The 18,967-nt window shown below is 42.3% G+C and overlaps 1 protein-coding gene across 11 annotated transcripts in view; it reads right to left on the bottom strand.

Annotated features, from left to right (window-relative positions):
- Positions 1-1,814: 1,814 nt before the first annotated feature.
- The window catches only part of DOCK3 (dedicator of cytokinesis 3), a 185,539-nt gene continuing 168,386 nt past the window's right edge, over positions 1,815-18,967 (bottom strand). For 4 of the 11 annotated variants that reach the window (XM_048315970.1, XM_048315972.1, XM_048315973.1 and 1 more), the window contains 8 exons: positions 18,078-18,213; positions 17,452-17,533; positions 15,407-15,559; positions 11,902-12,020; positions 10,896-10,983; positions 7,463-7,585; positions 6,805-6,887; positions 1,815-6,318 (listed from right to left, as the gene is read on the bottom strand). In XM_048315970.1, coding sequence (XP_048171927.1) covers positions 5,812-6,318; positions 6,805-6,887; positions 7,463-7,585; positions 10,896-10,983; positions 11,902-12,020; positions 15,407-15,559; positions 17,452-17,533; positions 18,078-18,213 — 1,291 coding nt within the window. In that variant the 3' untranslated portion in view covers positions 1,815-5,811. The remainder of the gene's footprint in view (positions 6,319-6,804; positions 6,888-7,462; positions 7,586-10,895; positions 10,984-11,901; positions 12,021-15,406; positions 15,560-17,451; positions 17,534-18,077; positions 18,214-18,967) is intronic. The other 7 variants (XM_048315976.1, XM_048315981.1, XM_048315979.1 and 4 more) reach the window with 5 other exon arrangements.

Raw genomic sequence — 18,967 nt, 5'->3', positions numbered from 1 at the left:
CAAAACGGAAAAGTGGTGTGTGAACCTTCTTTTAAGATGCCTGAGCTCGGAGTTCTGCCTTGTGAACTGTCTGTGTCTCTGTATCCATGGCTTGTTAAGAATCATCTACAAATGGAGGCATATTTATGCATAGGCTGTAGAAGGCTGAATCTTTTATCAGCCAGGTTAGAGTCATTTCTAGAGGTTTAATTTCTCCTCTTATCAGCTTTGCAATGAAATTCATACTGAGTCGGACAGGTCGTATATTGAAACTGTGCTGAACTTTTCTTATTTAGATAAGGAGAGGTATTTGGACATGGGATTTAGATTTCAATCTGACTAGTGTCAGCTTAAATAAAGTATTGGACTTGCACTGAAAAAAATTGTTCTGTTGCCTTTAACAGAAACTAGAGTATTTTTTTAACTCTTGTTTAAAGCTGAGGGCTTCACACATCTTTAGTTGCGCCAAAATACAGTTTTTATTTCTTGTGCTTGGTTAATAAATAGTTTTTATCTGAATAAAAAATATTTACTTAACTAAGATTTAATAAGCTGGCTTAGGAACAGTCTCAAAGGGTCTGACTGACGATAGGGTAGAGGGTCTGGAACATAAGTCCTAGGAGGAGTGGCCGAGAGTACCAGGATGTTTAGGCTGGAGGTCTTAACAGAGTCTACAGCTACCTGAAAGCCAGGTAGCCACGTGTGGGTTGGCCTCTTCTCCCAGGGAACAAGCTACAGGAGAAGAGCAAATGGCCTCAAGTTGTGCCAGGGGAGGTTCAGGTTGGATATTAGGAAAAAGTTCTTTACTGAAAGGATGGTTAAGCACTGGAACAGGTTTGCCCAGGGAAATGGTGGAGTCACCATCCCTGGAAATGTTCAAAAACCAAGTGGACATAGCACTTCAAAATATGGTTTAGAGGGCATAGTGGTATTTAGTTGAAGGTTGGACTTGGTGATCTTGGAGGTCTTTTCCAACCTGAATGATTCCATGATTCTGTTCTATGACTGACACAGTCTTCTTCAGGCATCAGGTGAACATTTTAGCTAAGTCACACTTTGATATTTTAGAGGCACTGAACTACCAAGTTACATTTTCTCTTCTCAGTATTTTTATGTGGTGTGTGCAAAGGTTGCCTTGGCAGTCCATGTACATCCTGGAGATGAAGAGTCAGACTTGCTGCTAAATGTCTTTTAAGACAGGTTTCAGAAGTTTTCTTGTTGGTTTGTCAAGACATGAAATGAGTTATTTTGCCTCCTGTACAATGACTGGGTTTTAGTGGTAATGGAAGAAAATTTGAGATTAGGAGCATGTAGAAGTCACCATCTGAATTCCCAAATCCTGTGTTCCTACACGTCTTAACTACTATTCTTTCACATGTATTCTGTTAAAACGATTGGTATTTAAGTACTATTGCAATAAAAGAGCAGCAATCTTTTAGGCAGTGAGATAGTGGTGGTTTAACCTCAGCTGATAACTAAGTGGCACACAGCCACTCCACAGATGTCCTAGAGGAGAGCTAATCCCATTCCCTTTGTCTCTGAAAGTATTGCCCCAAAAATGTGCCTGGGGCTGTTGCAGGTGCCATGTCCATCTACCTGACCAGACCAGGAGGGGGATGTGCCTGCTGCTTGCTTCAAGAAGTTATTAAATAACACACTGTCAGCTAAAAGAGTAACATGGAAGCTGTTCCCTCACACACGAAGTCCTTTTGGTTGCCCCCCCATTTTTCTCATCCACACAAAGGTGGGAAGTGAGGGCTGTTCCTTGTCTCTTGTGAAGGTTTGGAGAGCCTGAGGACAGCCCTGCCTCGAGGACAGCAATGACCATACAGCTGTACTGTTTTAATATCAGGTATTAATCTTTAATTCCACATCACAGCAGTCGAGTGAATGGGTAAGGGAAAGGAACCCAAAACAAACGGCAGATATTTACATCTAAAATTCACACCACTTATTTGTTGGTTCTGGAAACATGCTATCACAATATATACAATGAAGTACCTTCAGGACACTTGTACAAATTAATTTTTTCCTTTTGAATTTGATTTCCATTATAGATAAGATAGCTGTTTTCATTTTATTTTAAACATGAATACACAAAAGAGAAGTGGTTAGAGGTTTTTGCCTTTTTTTTTTTTTAAATAAGCACAGAATGCCAGAGGTTAAAAACACATTTACAGGGCAGAATACCAGTCAGACATCACAATCTATACATTTTTTGCTCAATTTCCTGTACAAATACACAGCATTCAAATGAGGGTATTTACAAAGAAGCATGATCAGAGGAAATTTTAAATATCACATAATTTGTTTCCCAAAGGCTCTTGCTCTCTCCAGCCTCCCCAGTTTTGGCTGATACTCCCACAGAAGGGATATGCAATATCCCTTACCTAAAAAAGGGTAAGTAAGCTAAAAACCAAACAGAGGAAAAGACAAAAAAGGATCTGAGTCTTGCATACAGCAATAAAACCAACCCAACTATTGGAAAAAAAAAAAGTAGGATTCAGAGAACTTGTGTTAATTGCTTTTCTTCTACCACTGTAGCTCCTTCTCAATTTTGTTTCAGATGGGGCAGCAGGTACACTGACGATGGAGAGATTTATAGCAGAATTCCACCAATTTTTCTCAAGAATGCACATGCTATTTTGTTATGCAAAGAAAACCCAATGAAGGCAAGTACACTGAAGTTTGAATTAGAGTTAGGTATAGAATGTCAAGGTCCTGTTCAAAACATCCTGTTGCTGTGGTTTATACAAGGAATCTTCAAATCCTGTTGGGCAAGTGCAACAACTGCTGTTGCTTCCACCTACTCCAGGACTGAGCTTGACGTTGGAGTTGTACTATGCTAAAAGACACCTCACACCCTACAGAGAAATAGTAGTTCCAGGCAATATTAGTTCCAAGATTCACAAAATCTTAATAACAGTCTTTCTATCTTCTGCCCCCTTTAAGGCAAACACTGAAAAGGGAGACAGAATACTTGGTAGATATCAGAACAATAACAGAAATTTAACTCCAGAGAGGCTTTAATTTGGTAAATTCAGCAATTTATTCCACCCTTCTTTATGTGGACCTGCCATAAATTAGGTATTTGTATACATCACCTGATTGATCTTCAAACCCTTCCAAATACATAGGAATGCCAGACTCCCCAACTGGACTCACCACTGTTGTCCCAGGTCTCTAATCAGAGCAGGATGATGCATTTTCAGAGACTGATTAGAGCTCTGGTGGGCAGGTTTTCCAGCTGCCTGGGACTCAGTCCCATGGTAATTGCATTCTTAGTTCTGCAAAGTTTTATTTGCAAGACCTGCTGGTTTTTCACATTAAGAAAGCTCGGTAAGTCACTACATTTACTACTTTAGTCTTGCTGCCAGGAAAAAAAAGGAAACCAGGGCAAGGGAGATGGAATTAAAACTTAGTTCTTCTAAGAACTTCACTGGAAGAGTCTCAGTGGGATTGGAGGATAGCATATGTGAAAACATTTCACCCTTTTCTAAGGAATTACCTTGACTTACCTTTACTGAAAACATCAGTTGTTTTCATACATTTGTTCTATACCAGAGATCCACCTTTGGTTTGTTAACATTTATGACTGTCCTAGCATTGGAAAACTCTCCTTCCTGCTAAAGATGAAACATCCACTATGGGCCAGATTTTATTATCATTGTTTAAATTGTGAAGGATATAATGATTACAAGCAGCCTGTGTTAGTAACAAAATAGAGGAAGCAAGAGAGACTTTGTTCCAGCCAAATAGGCCATTTAAGAAACAAATCCTTAACTGAGTAGTTTTGCATGGGCTAGAGCTTGAGAAAGAAAACAAATCCTCTTGAAGTCCCCTTCATACAACTGCTGAGTCCAGACTTTTTACAGGCAGACCATCTTTAGCCAGTTCAGAAGCCATGTACTCTGCCCAGTCACTGCATTTAGAGGTAGTGCTAAAGGTGACCTGTAAAATATTTAAAATAATCCTTTTTTGCTTCTTTATGCTGTTTTTTAGCAGGAGAAACTGAGCAGTTTAGGAAGAATTCAAGATGCCAGTTCACTGCTGTTCTTGTTTCTGGCACTAATTTATATGGTGGAGGTCTTATTTGAATGTGCTTCAGATTTTTCAGTGGTAGGAAAAGAGGGAGGGCTGTTTCCATCCTATGGAGTGTGCTTTGCAGTCTGCAGGTAAAGGGTTATAAGGAAGGCTAAAATGTGTGTGGATGTGGTAAGGGAAAGGAAGGTGGCTTGTTCATCTAAAAACATTAAATACTTGATACTATCTTGATTGAAAGTTTCTTGAAAAGTATGAAAACAGGAATAAAAGGTTTCTTAGAGCCAAGATCTTTTCTTTGTAAAGAACAATACTATCCCTGGATTTTTTTTTTTCCTGAACTGTGCAAGTACTGATTAAAAGGCATGTTTTGTTTCATAGACTTGTACTGTCTTCAGCTCTGCACAGTTCTGGTTTGTGTGGTGTGGCTTGGTGTTCCCCCAATGTTCTTCAGCCCTTTCTGGAGCTTATCAATAAAAAAAACATGTGATGGGGAAAGGCTGTATTGCTGCCTGAGGAGAAAAGGAAAAAGAAACGAACCTTACAGAAGAGAGAAACAGCAGCTCTTACTATACATTCTAAAGAAGCAAAAGAGGAAACAAACACTTGCTCTTTACAGGTTGCCTTTAAGGTCCCTGACTCTGGGGTGTACACTTGATACCGGGCATTGCTCGAGCCCTGGTGTTTTCTGTCTGCTCTGAGAGACGGGAGATTCTTTCTGCACACCAGCTGCAGTGAGTTGTTGGGAGGGACTGAGGATATTGAGTTAACAGGGAATGAATCTCAGCTCCTGGGTGATGGAAGTTGGTGAGAATTATGATGTTCAGCCCTGAGGCAAGGATTGTTGGATATGATGCATTTAAGCCACCTTTTCTTTACTGGCTGGGTCATCAACCAGCCTGTGGCATGAGAAACTCAATTTGGTTGGTTTTGTTTTAATCTGGAATAGAAATGCTGGTGTCAACAGCCTGCCCAAAGCTGGGCATGGGAAAGGCCTACAATGAGGTGATAGCTCCAGTAGCTACCAACCTCCTCTCATTCTGTAGCACAGATGAATAACACAATTCCCATGAGAAAGCAGGTTGGCTTAGCCAGTGAAAGCAAAATTTAAGAAATGAAACAGTACATAAAAAACAAAGGAGGCAGAGTTTGTTGGAAATGATATCTTGGAGATCAGTGCATCAGCACTGGTTAGATTGCCTCAGCACCTATGAACCAATGCAGGGAGATCACTGCACAGATATGTACAATCCTGCTCTCAAAAGAGCCAATTTCTTCTTAGAATTGCCATCTTTCCACTGCCTGCAGCTCATGCACCTTCCAGCCTGACAGTTCATAGAATCCCTGATTTCAGCAATGAGCTTTCAATTCTGTACAGCAAAGAAATATGTCCCTAGTGCAACTGCTTCTACTCATGTGCGTCTCAGAACTGGGAGGAAAGCAGGTCCAAAATCAACTTGCCACATTCCCCCCCTTTTCCCCCTCCACTTAAAATTGTATTTTTCAGCTTCTGCAAGTCTCTATGGCTCGTATGCCGTATGATGTGGTTAAGAAACTGCAGAAGGAATAAACTGTCCACTGCACAGAAAGTTAAAAAACATAACGGAAAGGTGTAAAAAGAAATTAAAAAGGAAAGCAGCAACCTGCCATGCTGGCCCAATTGCTTTTGTGGGCTTCAGACATAACCTTGCGGCAGTAGAAAATCGGTTTGCTGTTCTCCGAGTCCTGCTCTCTCTCTCTGTCATATCCAGACCTGGAATGCCAATGCCAGCTGTGTACCAGGAGCTGTCCCTACTGCTCACTGATGCCGTGCTCCCATGCCACCCTGGCCTGCTCTTCCTTTCCACCACTCACTGGTTGGGACACTTTACGATGCAACGGGCGGTGTTTGTCATCATCTTCAATTATCATCCCCTCCTCGTTCTCCATGTTTGGCAGCCGGGAGTGGTAAGGTTTGGGGGGTAAAGCAGGAGGGTCCATGGTGTCCTGAGGAATGACTCCAGATGGAGCAGAGTGGCTTCGGCATGGCTGGGATTTGAGCGACTCCAGGACATCAGGCTCAGAGAGACTGTACCTGACAGGGAGGTAGGGTGTCTCTAGATCTTCATCAGTGTTCCAAGCCTGGCTGGGCACAGAATCCATGGTGTCTGTGCGAGGAGGTGGTTCAGAAGAATGTCCAAAATTGCTCTCGCTCAAGGAAGAGACACCACTGCTGGCACTGCCGGATAAAGTGGAGTTACTGCCATCTAGACCAGACTGTGGACTGGTGGGCGATGCAGGGATAGGATGAAGAGGAGACTGTTTGGAGAGAAACAAAACCAGGTTAAAATTGACAAAGGAGGCAATGCTGCATCTTGTGTGTTGATCCCCATTCCAGCTTTTGACAGCGTTGTTAACAACGGTGCTGTTCCATTTGTGTTCAAAATGTCAAGGATTATTGGTTTACATGTATGGAAGTACCACTTGTGGGCAGACAAGTGCACTCAACAACACCAGAGCTGTTAGAGAAACAGTAGCTGGGGTGATGATCAGGGTGCTGAAATCACAGCATATGGTACAAAACAGGAAAAGGGAAGGACCTACAACCCATAAGTTATTTCTATAGCGTTCAGCTGTGGAATAGGTTAAGAGCTTTCAGTGGGTTTTCTCATGTGGAAGTTACTACTAGCATGTTAAAAATAGCGTTTCTGTATTCAGAAGCTGCTTGATGGGAGCAGAGAAGGAGGGATTCCTTTCAGGAGCCCATTGTTGTCCTACATCCCTCTCTGCTCTCCTGCCATTTACCTTGCGCAACGTTCGTGCGGGCAGTGCCGGAGGAGCATCACTGAGCTGGTGGTGGAAGGCATCAAAGTGCAGTGAGTAGTGTCCTGGAATGAGACAAGGGTCAGAAATGCAGACTTGTGCTGCTTCATTGCAGCCCCAGAGCTGGGTTTAGATCTGTAATGCCAGATAACAGCTCCAAATGCTCCAGCCTAGGCTGCCTGTGTGATGAATACTGCGGAGTGCATCTGTCACACACAGGCTGCTAAGGAGAAATTTAAGTGCAGAGAGAGATTTTTCACTGCTCCAGTATCAAGGATCTCATGGCAAGGCAACAGGCTCTTAAACAATGAACATTTGAAGTTTCATTTAATGGCTTTGTAAGCTTAAATTACTGCTGAAGTTGGTCATTGGTAAGAAGCCAGGTCAAGCTTCAGCACTCTCACACTAAATTCTAGTCCCAGAGTACACACAAGTCGACACTGCTTAAGGACTGCATGAGTTTGAAGATTTGGAGAAAAAAAAATTGAAGACCTAGCAGACCAGGAAAGACTATGGGGTTTTTGTTTATGGTTGTTTTTACAGGATGGGGGGAAAGGTAAAGTCAGCTTTTAGGTGGTCTGGATTTGTGTGTGTATGTGACTGCAGGCATTTGCAGCAGGCCTGCTGGGCATGTCCTTACCATGGGGCAGGCTTCGGGGAGGCACTGGTGGGGCCAGGATGCTCCCAGCGTGGGCAGACAGGAATGGCAGGGCCTCTCGGCTTCCGCTGTCCAGGCTCCAGCTACTGGGTGCTGCTGGCACAGCTGAAGGATTGAAACAGATGTAACTCGGGTAACAGGACAGGGAGTCTGTGGGGCCAGCACCAGCTTTCCAGCGGGCTCTTCAGCAGCAGAGAGACAGATTCCCGGGACTCAGTGAATGGCAGGATTGAAAGCACAGAAAGGAACCGACTAGGCTACAGTGTGTTTAGAGATGCTTTGTTAAGGAAGTGTTAGGTGATCACAGGGTTAGTCTGCCCAGCTCCCCTCCATCCCTGGGCTCATTTCTAGCAAAGCTGAAGAGGAGTAGGACTCTGGCAGGTTTTTTTGCAAATCAGTGTGGAGGTAAAAATGAAATCCCACCAATGGAATGGTGGCTGGATCTCAGGTGTGAGCTGTCCTGCTTGGTGGGGAGTGGTGACAACAGAACATGGCAAAACCCTCTGGAAACTGGACGGCCTGTGGCTGCACTACAGGCTCAGTGAGGACTGAATAAAGGACATGACGGAAATTATACCTCAGTCTGTTGCAAAAGAAATTACTTCAGAGCTCCAATTTACTAAGCCACAGAGTTGATCAAGAACTTTGATCTCATTTAAAGGCAACAGTTTGGCCTCCTTGTATTACAAAGTCTCCTGAAGAGATCAAGTCTTTGTGAATCAGGAAGTATAGAGAGAGCAATACTTGCTGCATTTAACAGAGAGTGAATATGATCTTTGTGGACTTGGTTTTTCATAGAAATAAAAGCTGCTTCTTGACATGAACATGAACCTTTTTAAAGATCTTGAGAATTCTGTCACCCTTGAACATTATTAAAATGCACCTTTCTTTCCAAACATGACTTGATTTATTCTGAGAAGAGATATACAATAATTGGATTTACTTAAAAACAAATAAGCAACTGCAATTTCTTCAGAAAAGAAAGGAAAAAAAAAGTAATTAATTGAGCCTGTCAAAGAAAACCGAGATAAAAATAGCTTTTTCCATCTTCAGTTTGTAAAATGGAAGCCTGGAGAAATAAACATGGAGTTTGACATCTGAAGAGGATTTCTCCTTAATTAAAATGCCTGCAGCCATTTTTGGTGCATTTCTTTCTAAAATGACTTTGAAAAGTTTCTCTATTTTTTTTTTTTTGTCTCCCTAGTTCATGAGTTGGCTTGAGCACAGGCTCCCCAAGGCCTAAAATTCCCTATAGTAAAAAAGATCACAAAGTAACAGCTTCGTAAGACAGAACAAACCCCATAAAATATAAAAGTAAATGGTTTTTTTAGAGACTCTCAGCCTGAGAATCTGAGAAAGGCATGTGAAGAAGACACTAAGAATCTTGACAGAGAACAGGTTCAAACCAAATGTAATGTGGCTCCGGATTAATTTTCCCTGTACACAGGCTGGACTGCTCTAATTTGCACTACTGCAATTGATGTCAAAGGGCTAAAACAGAGGGACAAGATGCACAGCAGTGCCAGCCTTGCTTATGTCTCCTGCCATATCCCAGCATCAAGTGAAAAGGACAGAAAACCTGATTTGCTTGGCCTGTAAAACTATTGTGCTTGTTGTTTGTTTTTAACACCGAGATGTAGAATGAGAATGTGAAGAAGAACACATGGTACCCCAGTGAAAAATCCTTTTATGCTTTCTCAGTATTCCCTCATTCACAGCCTTTTGAGTATTTAGCAGTGCTGGAAGAAGGTCAGATGATTTTGAAGAGTGGCTGCTGCCTGTTAAAACCAGTGTTTTAGACAAAATGCTTCAGGGAAGAACCTAAGCAGGGAGCTCCCAGTGCTCTGACTTAGCCCATGTCTCTCTCTGTGACTATTCAGTGGCTCGGTGGCCAAGTTTAATTAGCGGGGAAGCAGCATTTGTACCATTCTGCTCCAGGCAACTGATGTCACCACTGTCACTGGGAATTACCGAGCGGAACTTCTGACACAGCGAGGAGGGGCTGGGGGAGGTCAGGGCCCTGAGTGCTAACAAAATCCAAGGCAGATGGCATCCTGACTTCAAAGAATGGTGAGGGTTCCGGGCCTGCCAAGAGTACCTGTAACTGCATTTTTGCCACCAGCCAGGCACAAGAGCTGGATTCCTGCCTCACTATCCCAACCGAACATCACCTGTGTCTTTTGTGGGTTCTCTGGGATTGTGTCTTTGATCTCTTGGCACTGAATACCACACTCCTGCATAATATCACCCACAAATACAAATTAAAATATTTTTCCTAGATGGACAACAAATATTTATCTACCTTCCTTTTCCAGATCTTCCTCCTATCCAGTACAAAGATCTCACCATCTCTGTCATATGTTTGGTTCAAACTAACATGGCTAAGGTGGAGCTCTTAATCCCTCACCCCCTAGTCTTAACTCTCTTGTCATCACTCATTATTATCATCAAGTCATCATTCTGCCATTTATTCAGAACTGGATGTTGGCGTTTGGTTTCAATCTGGACCGCTCATGCTGAAGTAGGGGATTCTGATTTATTAGAAATTCTAAAATAAAATTTGGATTTTTTTTTTTAAAGGTACAGTTTAGTTCTCGCACAGTTTCTGAAACAAAAAGATAGATAAACATCTGAGTGTATGATGTAGGTCAGACTAGAGAGTTGCAGTGGTCTTTCCTGGCCTTAAAAATCTTTTAAGATACTTTTTTTTCCCAGCCATACATGACTGTTGCTTGCTTAGGCAGCCTCCTTGTCTCAGATTTTTGATTCAGGAATTTTGCACTCTTCCGCTTTTTTAGAATGCTGCCTTTCAGATAATTTTTGAGCCCATCGCTTTGTCCATGGCACCTCTTTCACAAGATGCTCTTTTTCTCTTACACCAAATAAGTTCTTTCTCCTCTTTCGGGCTTTTTTTTTTTCCCCTGCAGGGACTCAGCCTGTTTTTTTCCAAAGCAGTGAGTTAAAAAAGCATATATTCCTAATGATAAACAAATACAAAACTACCTCAGAGAGGGATTACAAGGAATGTTTGTATTTTGATCAATAAATGTGTATTAAAACCCAGTATATCTCATTAATAAAAAATATGGTCCAAGTCTTGGGCTCTTCTTAGATAACTTCTCATTTGCTGCTTTGCAAGTTTGCTTGACAAAGGCTGCAGGAACTGTTTCAATAACAAAATGCTAAACTTAGAAAGCTTTCTGAAATAGAGTGGTTTGTGCAAGCCCACCCTTCTGTGAAGGCTCTACAATGATGGTATGTTGGCAGAAGGCCCAGTTAATTAAATTGTTAATTAGAAAAGTGTGAGAGAAATGCACTCGCCCAGGAAATGTAGAAGCCCATTCATTACTTGCTGTAGCATGACCAGAGGAATAATATTTTAGCAAGCATGCATGCTGAACAGGAAAAGGAGTACCTTTCTCAGCCACAGACAGGTTGGGATCACTGCAAGGTTTACATGGTCCAATCATTTGCTGGATCAAGGCGCGCTGGAAATTTGGAGGCTAAGGCAGAAGAAAGTCAGCAAAGAAGAGTTAAAAAAAAAAGTTACAGACCAGCTGGGGCAACATGGGGACTTTCTGTTCCTTTTTATAAGCAAAGAAGTTTCTAAACTAAAGATTCCCTGGGAACCTTAGGCTGTGCCTACATTGGCAGGTACTGCAGTGCAATGTGAGTGGATCTCTAGGGTGTAACAGTGCTGAGGGCCCACAATTCCTGCTTTCTGGAGGAGTTATTTCAGACTAGCTCTAGGCTGGCCTTGTGCCCATTATCAGCTGGAATGCATCGTTTGCCCTCTGAAGCTTATCTATGGTTTTGTTGAATTGTTGACTTTGCATGCTTTGAGACAGCTCTCCCATGCAAACTGAAGTGTGGTAAGTGGGCATGATCAGGAGATTTCCTTCAAAAGTGCAGGCCAGGGCAAGATTTAAATGCTTACATGTAGGCACACTTTTCAATTTGTCCAGAGAAATTAGGGCACAGAATTTTTGGAGACCCTGTATATTATTTCAGCCTCTCACCATTTTTGATACCTCTGGAAATCACCATGAAGTTATTTAGAATCAGCTTGGAGGCTAGACTGCAGGGTGGATGGCCATAGGTCTAAACCAATTAAGAAAATGGTGTGACTACTTGCAATGGACCAGGGCTCACAGGATAGAGTTGGGAAGTGAGTCCATTTTCACAGGACGTATCTATCTGCCTTTTTAATAGTCACTACAATTTGTATCACTCAGCTGCCACAGTGGGTGCCTCCAGGGGTGGATTAATAGGAAAAGTTCTGTGTCACCTCTGAAAACACAATCCTAAGTTGCTGTGCTTTCCAAAAATAAAAAAGAAAGCTTTAAGGTGGTCAAAACCAGCAAAAATACAGCCACAGTTTCAGGTGGCTGAACTGACACAGAAGAAATTAGAGCTGCTACCTGTCCATTTTCCATGATAGCTGCGGGATACATGGCGCTGCTCGGTCGGTCCCGGTGGGCTGGCAGCAACATCATCATCTCCCGAGAGTGGCGGTACTTATCTGGTAGAGAGGGAGAGCCTGTAAACAAGTGAGAAAAATCACGTACACGGGACAAACAACAGCCATGTCTCTGCATGCCCAGGGATCTCAGTCCTCCTGTGCACTTGGCTCGGACACATGAGCTCACAGGACCCAAGGAAACATGGTGCCGAGCCCACTAAGCAGCTGACTGTTGGGGGGATGCATAGCACGAGGATGGAGTCAGAACTGGCTTGTTGTATACAATTAAGGATGTACCACGTAGGGTGTGTAACATGTATGTGTCCCTAGTTGTATGTTGCAAAGTGCTTCCTTTTAAACAAAAAAAAGTGGCCGTGTGGAATCAGTTGTGGCAGTGCCTAATGCTCCATTGCCCCATAAAGTATTGCAGAGTTACAAAAATGCCATAAAATTGTGCATTTTAGGACTGAATGTGAGATAAAGGCATAAAAGCTTGAGATACACCATTCAGTTAAAGCAGAAATCTATGGGAAAATACTTCATTCCTTGGTTCTGGATAGAGATAAGTGTTGCCATTTAATTGGTGCTATCTTGGTCAGCTTCCTCTGTTAAACCAACCCCAATAAGAGACAGCATTTTCTATAAATGTGAGAGGCACTTTGCTTACAATGCTTCTGTAATGATGATTATTACTGTGTTGCTATACTGAGCCCTTTGATGACACCAGACGTTTAGCAATGCTTAGAGTTTTATAGTAGGAATAATAAGCTTGATTTATCTATTAGTTATCTGTATAGTTGTCATTTGAGATACTGGGGTATTTCATGTAACAGCTTCCTGGCAGGTGGAATTACTTGGGACTCATGTCCTTCAGGATGAGTGCCACATAACAATACGCCTTCTGATATGCAACAGCTGACAATGGATTTGCCAGAAGAATGATCCCCATTAGCGACTTCCTAAAGTCTGACACTACTGATACACGCAACCCTTGGGATGCACAATATTAGGCAGGAATTGATGTTGTGAAGCTGCTGAAGTGAGCTGTAATTTGCACTGATTGTTTGATTGCGTCACAAACACGCACTGAACAGATGGCAGCACACAGCGCATTACAGAGCCATGCCGGCTTTTGGGGAATACATGCCCCCTTTGGCAAACTTCCACAACCACACACATTACCTGGACAGCACTCCAACATATGAGCAAAGGCATTGGTGCTGGCTGATGCAGCTTTTACCCCAGCAAAAGCAAACATGCAGTTTTGGGGACTAATATTCAGCACACAGTGGAAGGAACAATGTGTCCAGCAGAATGCAGGATAAAGTCCTACAATTGCAACAATTCCATTAAGGGGGGCAGATGCCAGATTAATCTACACCCCCACTCTGACATGAACAGTGGCAGAGTATCTGCATTCTAGTCCCGAACTCATTTTCTCCCCAGACATAGAACAGAAACATAATTAGACGACATTATTTGCTCTTATGTACAACATCAGCTTGGCGAACACAGTGTTAACGCTTTGTGCTGAGTCTTATCCTCACAGGTCACAGATAGTCCCGTTCTGCAGGACAAATGGAAAGATGCTGAACTTTTAGGTGTGCCCAGAACTACAGCACAGCACAACCTACACTGTAAACTTTTCCCTTTTTATTTATCTTGTCATCCTTGTTCTTTTATGTCAAAGATGCAAACCACCTCTACGTGCTGTCAGTTTATATGGGATTACAGCTTCAAAAGACCTTGCACTGCAGGACCTGAAAAATCCCACATATGCTGGCAGAGTGTAGTTTAAAAAACAGCTCTGCTGTTAGGCGCCCTAAATTTGTCATTAACTATAGCTATAAAAATGGTTACAGATTATGCCAAGTGTCCAATCTGCAAACAAAATTATGTATGGCTGCTTTGGACAGATAGAGAGCACAGTAACCACGGCTCCTTTTCGGGACTGGCAAAACTTAAAAAACAAAGTCAAAAAAAGCTTTTAAAGCTTCCAGAGCAGCCAGTGGCCATAATAAAATGCTGCAGCATGTACCAGGACTTACTCCTTTTAGCATGTAGCTTGGTGCACTTGGTGTGTGCAGCACTGTAGGTATTTGCTATTGAGAAAGGAAAACCTGTGCTAAAGCCAGAGGTAGTTTTGCTTTTTTAATTATAAATATGTTAATCCACTTGTGACAAGTATTAATTTTAAGGAATGTAACTGAACACTAATGTAAACTTCAAACTCATTGAATCTCTTCTCCTGATTCATAATTTTTATTACTGTTATGAAAACTTTGCTCCTGCGCAAAATGGTAACTTTTTTGATTTAAAAAGGAAGTTTTAAAGTAAGTATATGGATTCTTGCAAAGTGCTGAGTAAGACACCAGGACTTATTTTCTACACCTTAATGAGGGGCAGTGTTGAGGATGCTTTTAGAGGCCAGTCAAATGTCAAGTGGGAATTGCTTTTTGACTGCTTTGGAGGAGTCCCAACTGTATTTTAAATTAAATTACTCACAAACCCTAACTCACTCCTAGCTCTTTCCAGGCCTTTTTGAGTTGCAGTTTCTTGCTTTCTGAACCCTGGTATAATCTTTTTAACTCCAGTAAAGTTCAGCAGTGCCTCATGAGCCACCTCAAATGAAGCCAAACTGAACAGAATGTCTTACTGACCTTTTACACAACAGCAGTGGTGCTTCCCTGATAGGGAAGAAGCTACACAAGGGTCAAGCCAGGTGAAAAACTGAGAGATGTATACTTGTAATAATGAGTAACTACTAATGTCTTTGTTGTTAGCACAGATTTAGCAAATTCTTGCAGTATTCTGATTTCAGTTCTATTTAAGACTTCTGCTGTAACTTGTATATATTATAACTAGTGTAAATTTTGATGCCTTAATCTGCAGTTCAGTGATAAAATCAAATCATTGATCAACTTTCCTGATGACTATCCTTTAAAAATTCTTTTTAGATCAGTAGCTTTGTTATTTTCTTTGGACAAGCCAAATAATCACCTGTGTTGCTATTTTAAAGGTCCATAAAAGGGTAACTTTTTGGAAGTGGAGAACAATTTAAACTCCTGCTGGATTCTTAATACAAAAGGCCATGGCTTCCTTTGGTCGCTGATGGAACTAATTTGTGTTATAAAGATACCCATCTCCTCAGGACAGGACTCTGCAGTAAAACAGAGAAGATGATCTAAGTACCTGCATTATCATTTGAATAAATGAGAGAAGCATTTAAAAATCAGGCTAAACCCTAGAAATCCTACCCAATCATGCTCACGTTAAAGCCACAGGTGACAAAGATGTTAAGTTGATAAATTTAGGTGGCCTTTATGAAATTAATTGTTGGCCTTTGTCCACTTCCCATCTGACAAGTGTTCAGCTGCAGCATCGTGACTCTTGTAGCTTTGTTGGCAGTCTCAGCAGAAAGGCCAAGGGTTGGATGGGTCATGGAGACTGAACTATCCTCTCACCTCTAGAGGTGGTCCCTCCAGGACAGAGATGAGGCACATGGGTGGGGGCAGCGTGGGGGAACTTGCACGGCTGCCGCCCATGCTGTATCTGCTCTGTGGGTAAATAGAGGGCTTCAGCCTCCAGTGGTGTCAATCCAGCACCTTTCACCAGCGCTAAATTAAAAAGAATATAAATAAATACCAAAAAAAGGAGGAAAAAAAAAAAAAAAGGATAGAGGTGCATTGGCAGAGCTGCACATGTCATGTCTGTGAAGTACCTTGCTCCAGCCAGTGATACTGGTCTCATTTTCACAAGCATCAAATTCACCCAGTTAAAAAACAAAACAAAAGGAAAAACCACCAAGGTGAAGAACACAGCTGCATTAGCACAGTGGAATTTAAGTGTAAGGGCTTTTTCTCATTAGGAACAGCTCCATTCCCAACAGCAGTGTTGTAATAACCAGAACAGTGACTGGCACACTGGGAAACACAGATTGCATCTGGGACCTTACTAGAAGTGAAATCCCATGAGTGGGTAATGTCTGAATGCTGTGCTCACCTAATTTAAGAGTGAACAGAACAGCAGAGAAGAAATGTTGTATCACAGGGTATAGAAATATTTTTCAAACTCATTATTTCTCTTACTGTTTCCCATTTGAAATCTGTCTGGGTCCCATCCCTGGGAGGTGCTGTTGGCTCACCCAGCAGCCCAGACCCTTTGGAGCATTCATCACGTTGGTTTCTAAGCAACAGTGAATAATACCGTAAAGAGGGAAGCTGGTGATGCTGTGCAGTCACCAGGCTCAGAAAGACTGTCACAGCCTGTCACAGCCTGTCACTGTGAGCCTGTCACTGGACTTCTAAAGTGGAAAACAGCGTGAAACGGTACAAGCACCAAACCTTTCAGATCCCCCAGAAGACTCCCATGCCAGCTGAGGCACATCCACTTAGGGACATCTTCCTGACATGATAACCCTCTCCTCAGTTCCATCTTCCCTTGCCTGTTATGCCAGTTTCACCTGATTACTGTTTGTCATTATTTTCCTTCCAGCCCATGGTAATTAGTGCAGCTATTTGCCTTTATTTGAAGATGTTCACGTCTCACCTTCCTACTCCATCTGATCCCTCAATTAAATCACTTTGCTGCAGCTGTGTCATAACAACAGTCAGTCAATTAGGATTTTACTGGCAGATTGAGCAAAAAAGCCCCAAGACGGCTTGAGGAAAGGGCTCTTCTCCATATTCCCTGTCCATCAGGAGACACAGAATTCCCCTATATGGAAAAAGGGGTAAGATTTAAATATCAGCCTCTATCTCTGACTATATCCTGGACACCTTCTTCAGATGCCTGTGAAAAGAGGTGTAGAACCTGCAACTGAGAATCCAAAATGAGAGGAAAAAACCTAAAACCTTGAAGAGAAGTTGTGAAAGTCAGGAGATCACATAGAGTGGTTTTGCTTCAGCTGGGGAAGAAAATGATTAGCAATACCAAGATCAGCTACTGTAACACAAAGGCAATATGAGTACCCCCAGAGTCTGCTTTTATATTTTTCCTTTCTTCAAGAATTTCCCAGCAGGGGAGACCTTCTTTATCTCCAGTATTTAAAATTTGTATCTTTCAGTATTCATCCTGTACATCTACTTTTGTATACATATGTTTCTGCTAAACTGCCTCAAGTCCTTTTTTGTCATAATTTCTTTAAACTGTAAAATGATTTCTTTGCCTTTGTCTTCATGATCTCTCTTTTAAGTACTATACCGAGGACTATTCTTGTTTTCCTCTAGACTGCCTGCCACAATTTTGTGGCAGAACAATGGAAATCATTATGAAATTCAACTGCCTGAAACCAGCACGTATTAGAGATACATTCCAAATACTGATGAAAAAATGCTTAAATGGAGAATTAAACCATTTGTAAAGAAGAAGTATTGAAGAGGCATTTACATCTCCAAAGGAGAAAGTGTTACATGTCAGTGTAGGTGGTGTTTCACCCATAAGTCAGCAAGGTTGCCAGGTTTAGGGAACACCTGCAGGTGCCCCCCCATCAGGGCCTGTCCATGCTTACCTCTAGCGCTGGAAGGGGCAGAGTTAATCATCTGGGATGGTGCCGAGTGAGTGGAGCTCAGGCTGGAGGTGGAAGGACTAGCCTGGGACGAGGATAAAACAGAGACATTGGTGACTGAGCCTTGGTACCTGGGCTTTGGGTAAAAAAGCTGCAGGAGGCAGAGAAACCATCCAGAGAGACCCAAGCAGATCAGTGCCTTAGGGATTTACCTGTCTTGGATGAGCCAGGGCAGCCTCTGCCCAGCTTCATTGCAGGCCACTGTTAACCTGCACTCAGGACTGTGGGACTTGTTTCACTTCCCCAAACCAAGAGCAACACTAACTGCATGTGTTCCACGGGGCAGGTAAACAACATGGGACAAAAATCTCACTTTCTGAAAGCAGCAGGGTGACCTTGGACTGCACTATCACAGTCACTGTACAAACACAGGAGATTTCTTCCCAAAGTTAAATCTAGTGAGTTACTGTCATCTTTCTTGAACAATGTTAGATTCTACCTATTCAGTTCTTTGAAAAGAATTTCAGAGACGGATGTGGCAGCTGAAGTGTACTGCTCCTAAGCATAACCCTCTGGAACATGCTCCGTGCTGTTCCCAACAACCACTCCTGGCTGTGCTGGAGCTGTACCTGCATGTGGTACATATCCTCAGCAGTCTCCCCCACAGAACTGTCTGTCAGGATAACCAGGTTTCCTGTTTCACTGGAGGTGTGGGACGACAGAGAGGATGAGGAGTGTCGGACTGAACCAAGCAAGTTCAGTGGGCTGGAAAAAAACAGACAGAGCAAGGGTATAATTGAACCTGTTTGTGAAGCCTGATTTTTTTCCAAACTAGTAAGTACCTGCAGTTACCTGCTGCTTTAGGTCACCTCTAGATGTCAAATGCTTTTGAAAAATCAGGCCAAATAAGCTCAAACAAATACATAAATGTGAGTAAATATGAAAGAAGTGACAAGAAGATTTCAGGTAAAACAGAATAGTGCATAGGATGTTGAGTTTCAGAACCCCAGCCCAGGGTAGCGTCACATCATGACCTTGGGTGCATATTTGTTTTGTTTATAACAGAACACGTTGAAACCACTCTCATTTTTAATGCTAAGATGAGTGGGAGCAGCTTAAAAAAAACATTCCAAAGGAATCCAAGCACAAGACACACAGGTCAAAATCCAGTTTTCCTTATAGCATGCATTGGCCCTCAGCATTACAGCTGAAGGCAATTTTGAGGCTGACAGTAAAATAATACAGCCCAGCTGGTGTGCAGGCTGCACCCTGATCTCCCTCAGGGAATGAACTTTTCTTTGTCACTCTGAACCGTACACACAAATACATTGTACACTATAAAATTTCCCCAGTTTGTCCTAAAAACTACAAAAGCCTTTACAAAGGGAGGAATTTTGAGGAAAAAAAATGTTATCACCCAGACACTGTTTGTCAACTGCTAAGCCATGGGAGCAGTATAAGCTACTCAGTTTTAATAGCATAAAGAATGTCACCATCCTGGATTCATGGACCAACTTTC

This window comes from Corvus hawaiiensis, chromosome 11 (genome assembly GCF_020740725.1).
Source record: "Corvus hawaiiensis isolate bCorHaw1 chromosome 11, bCorHaw1.pri.cur, whole genome shotgun sequence".
In the NCBI taxonomy this organism is placed as follows: Eukaryota; Metazoa; Chordata; class Aves; order Passeriformes; family Corvidae; genus Corvus; species Corvus hawaiiensis.
The sequence above is the reverse complement of the archived record's forward strand: the minus strand, read 5'-3'. Positions and strand labels throughout refer to the sequence as shown.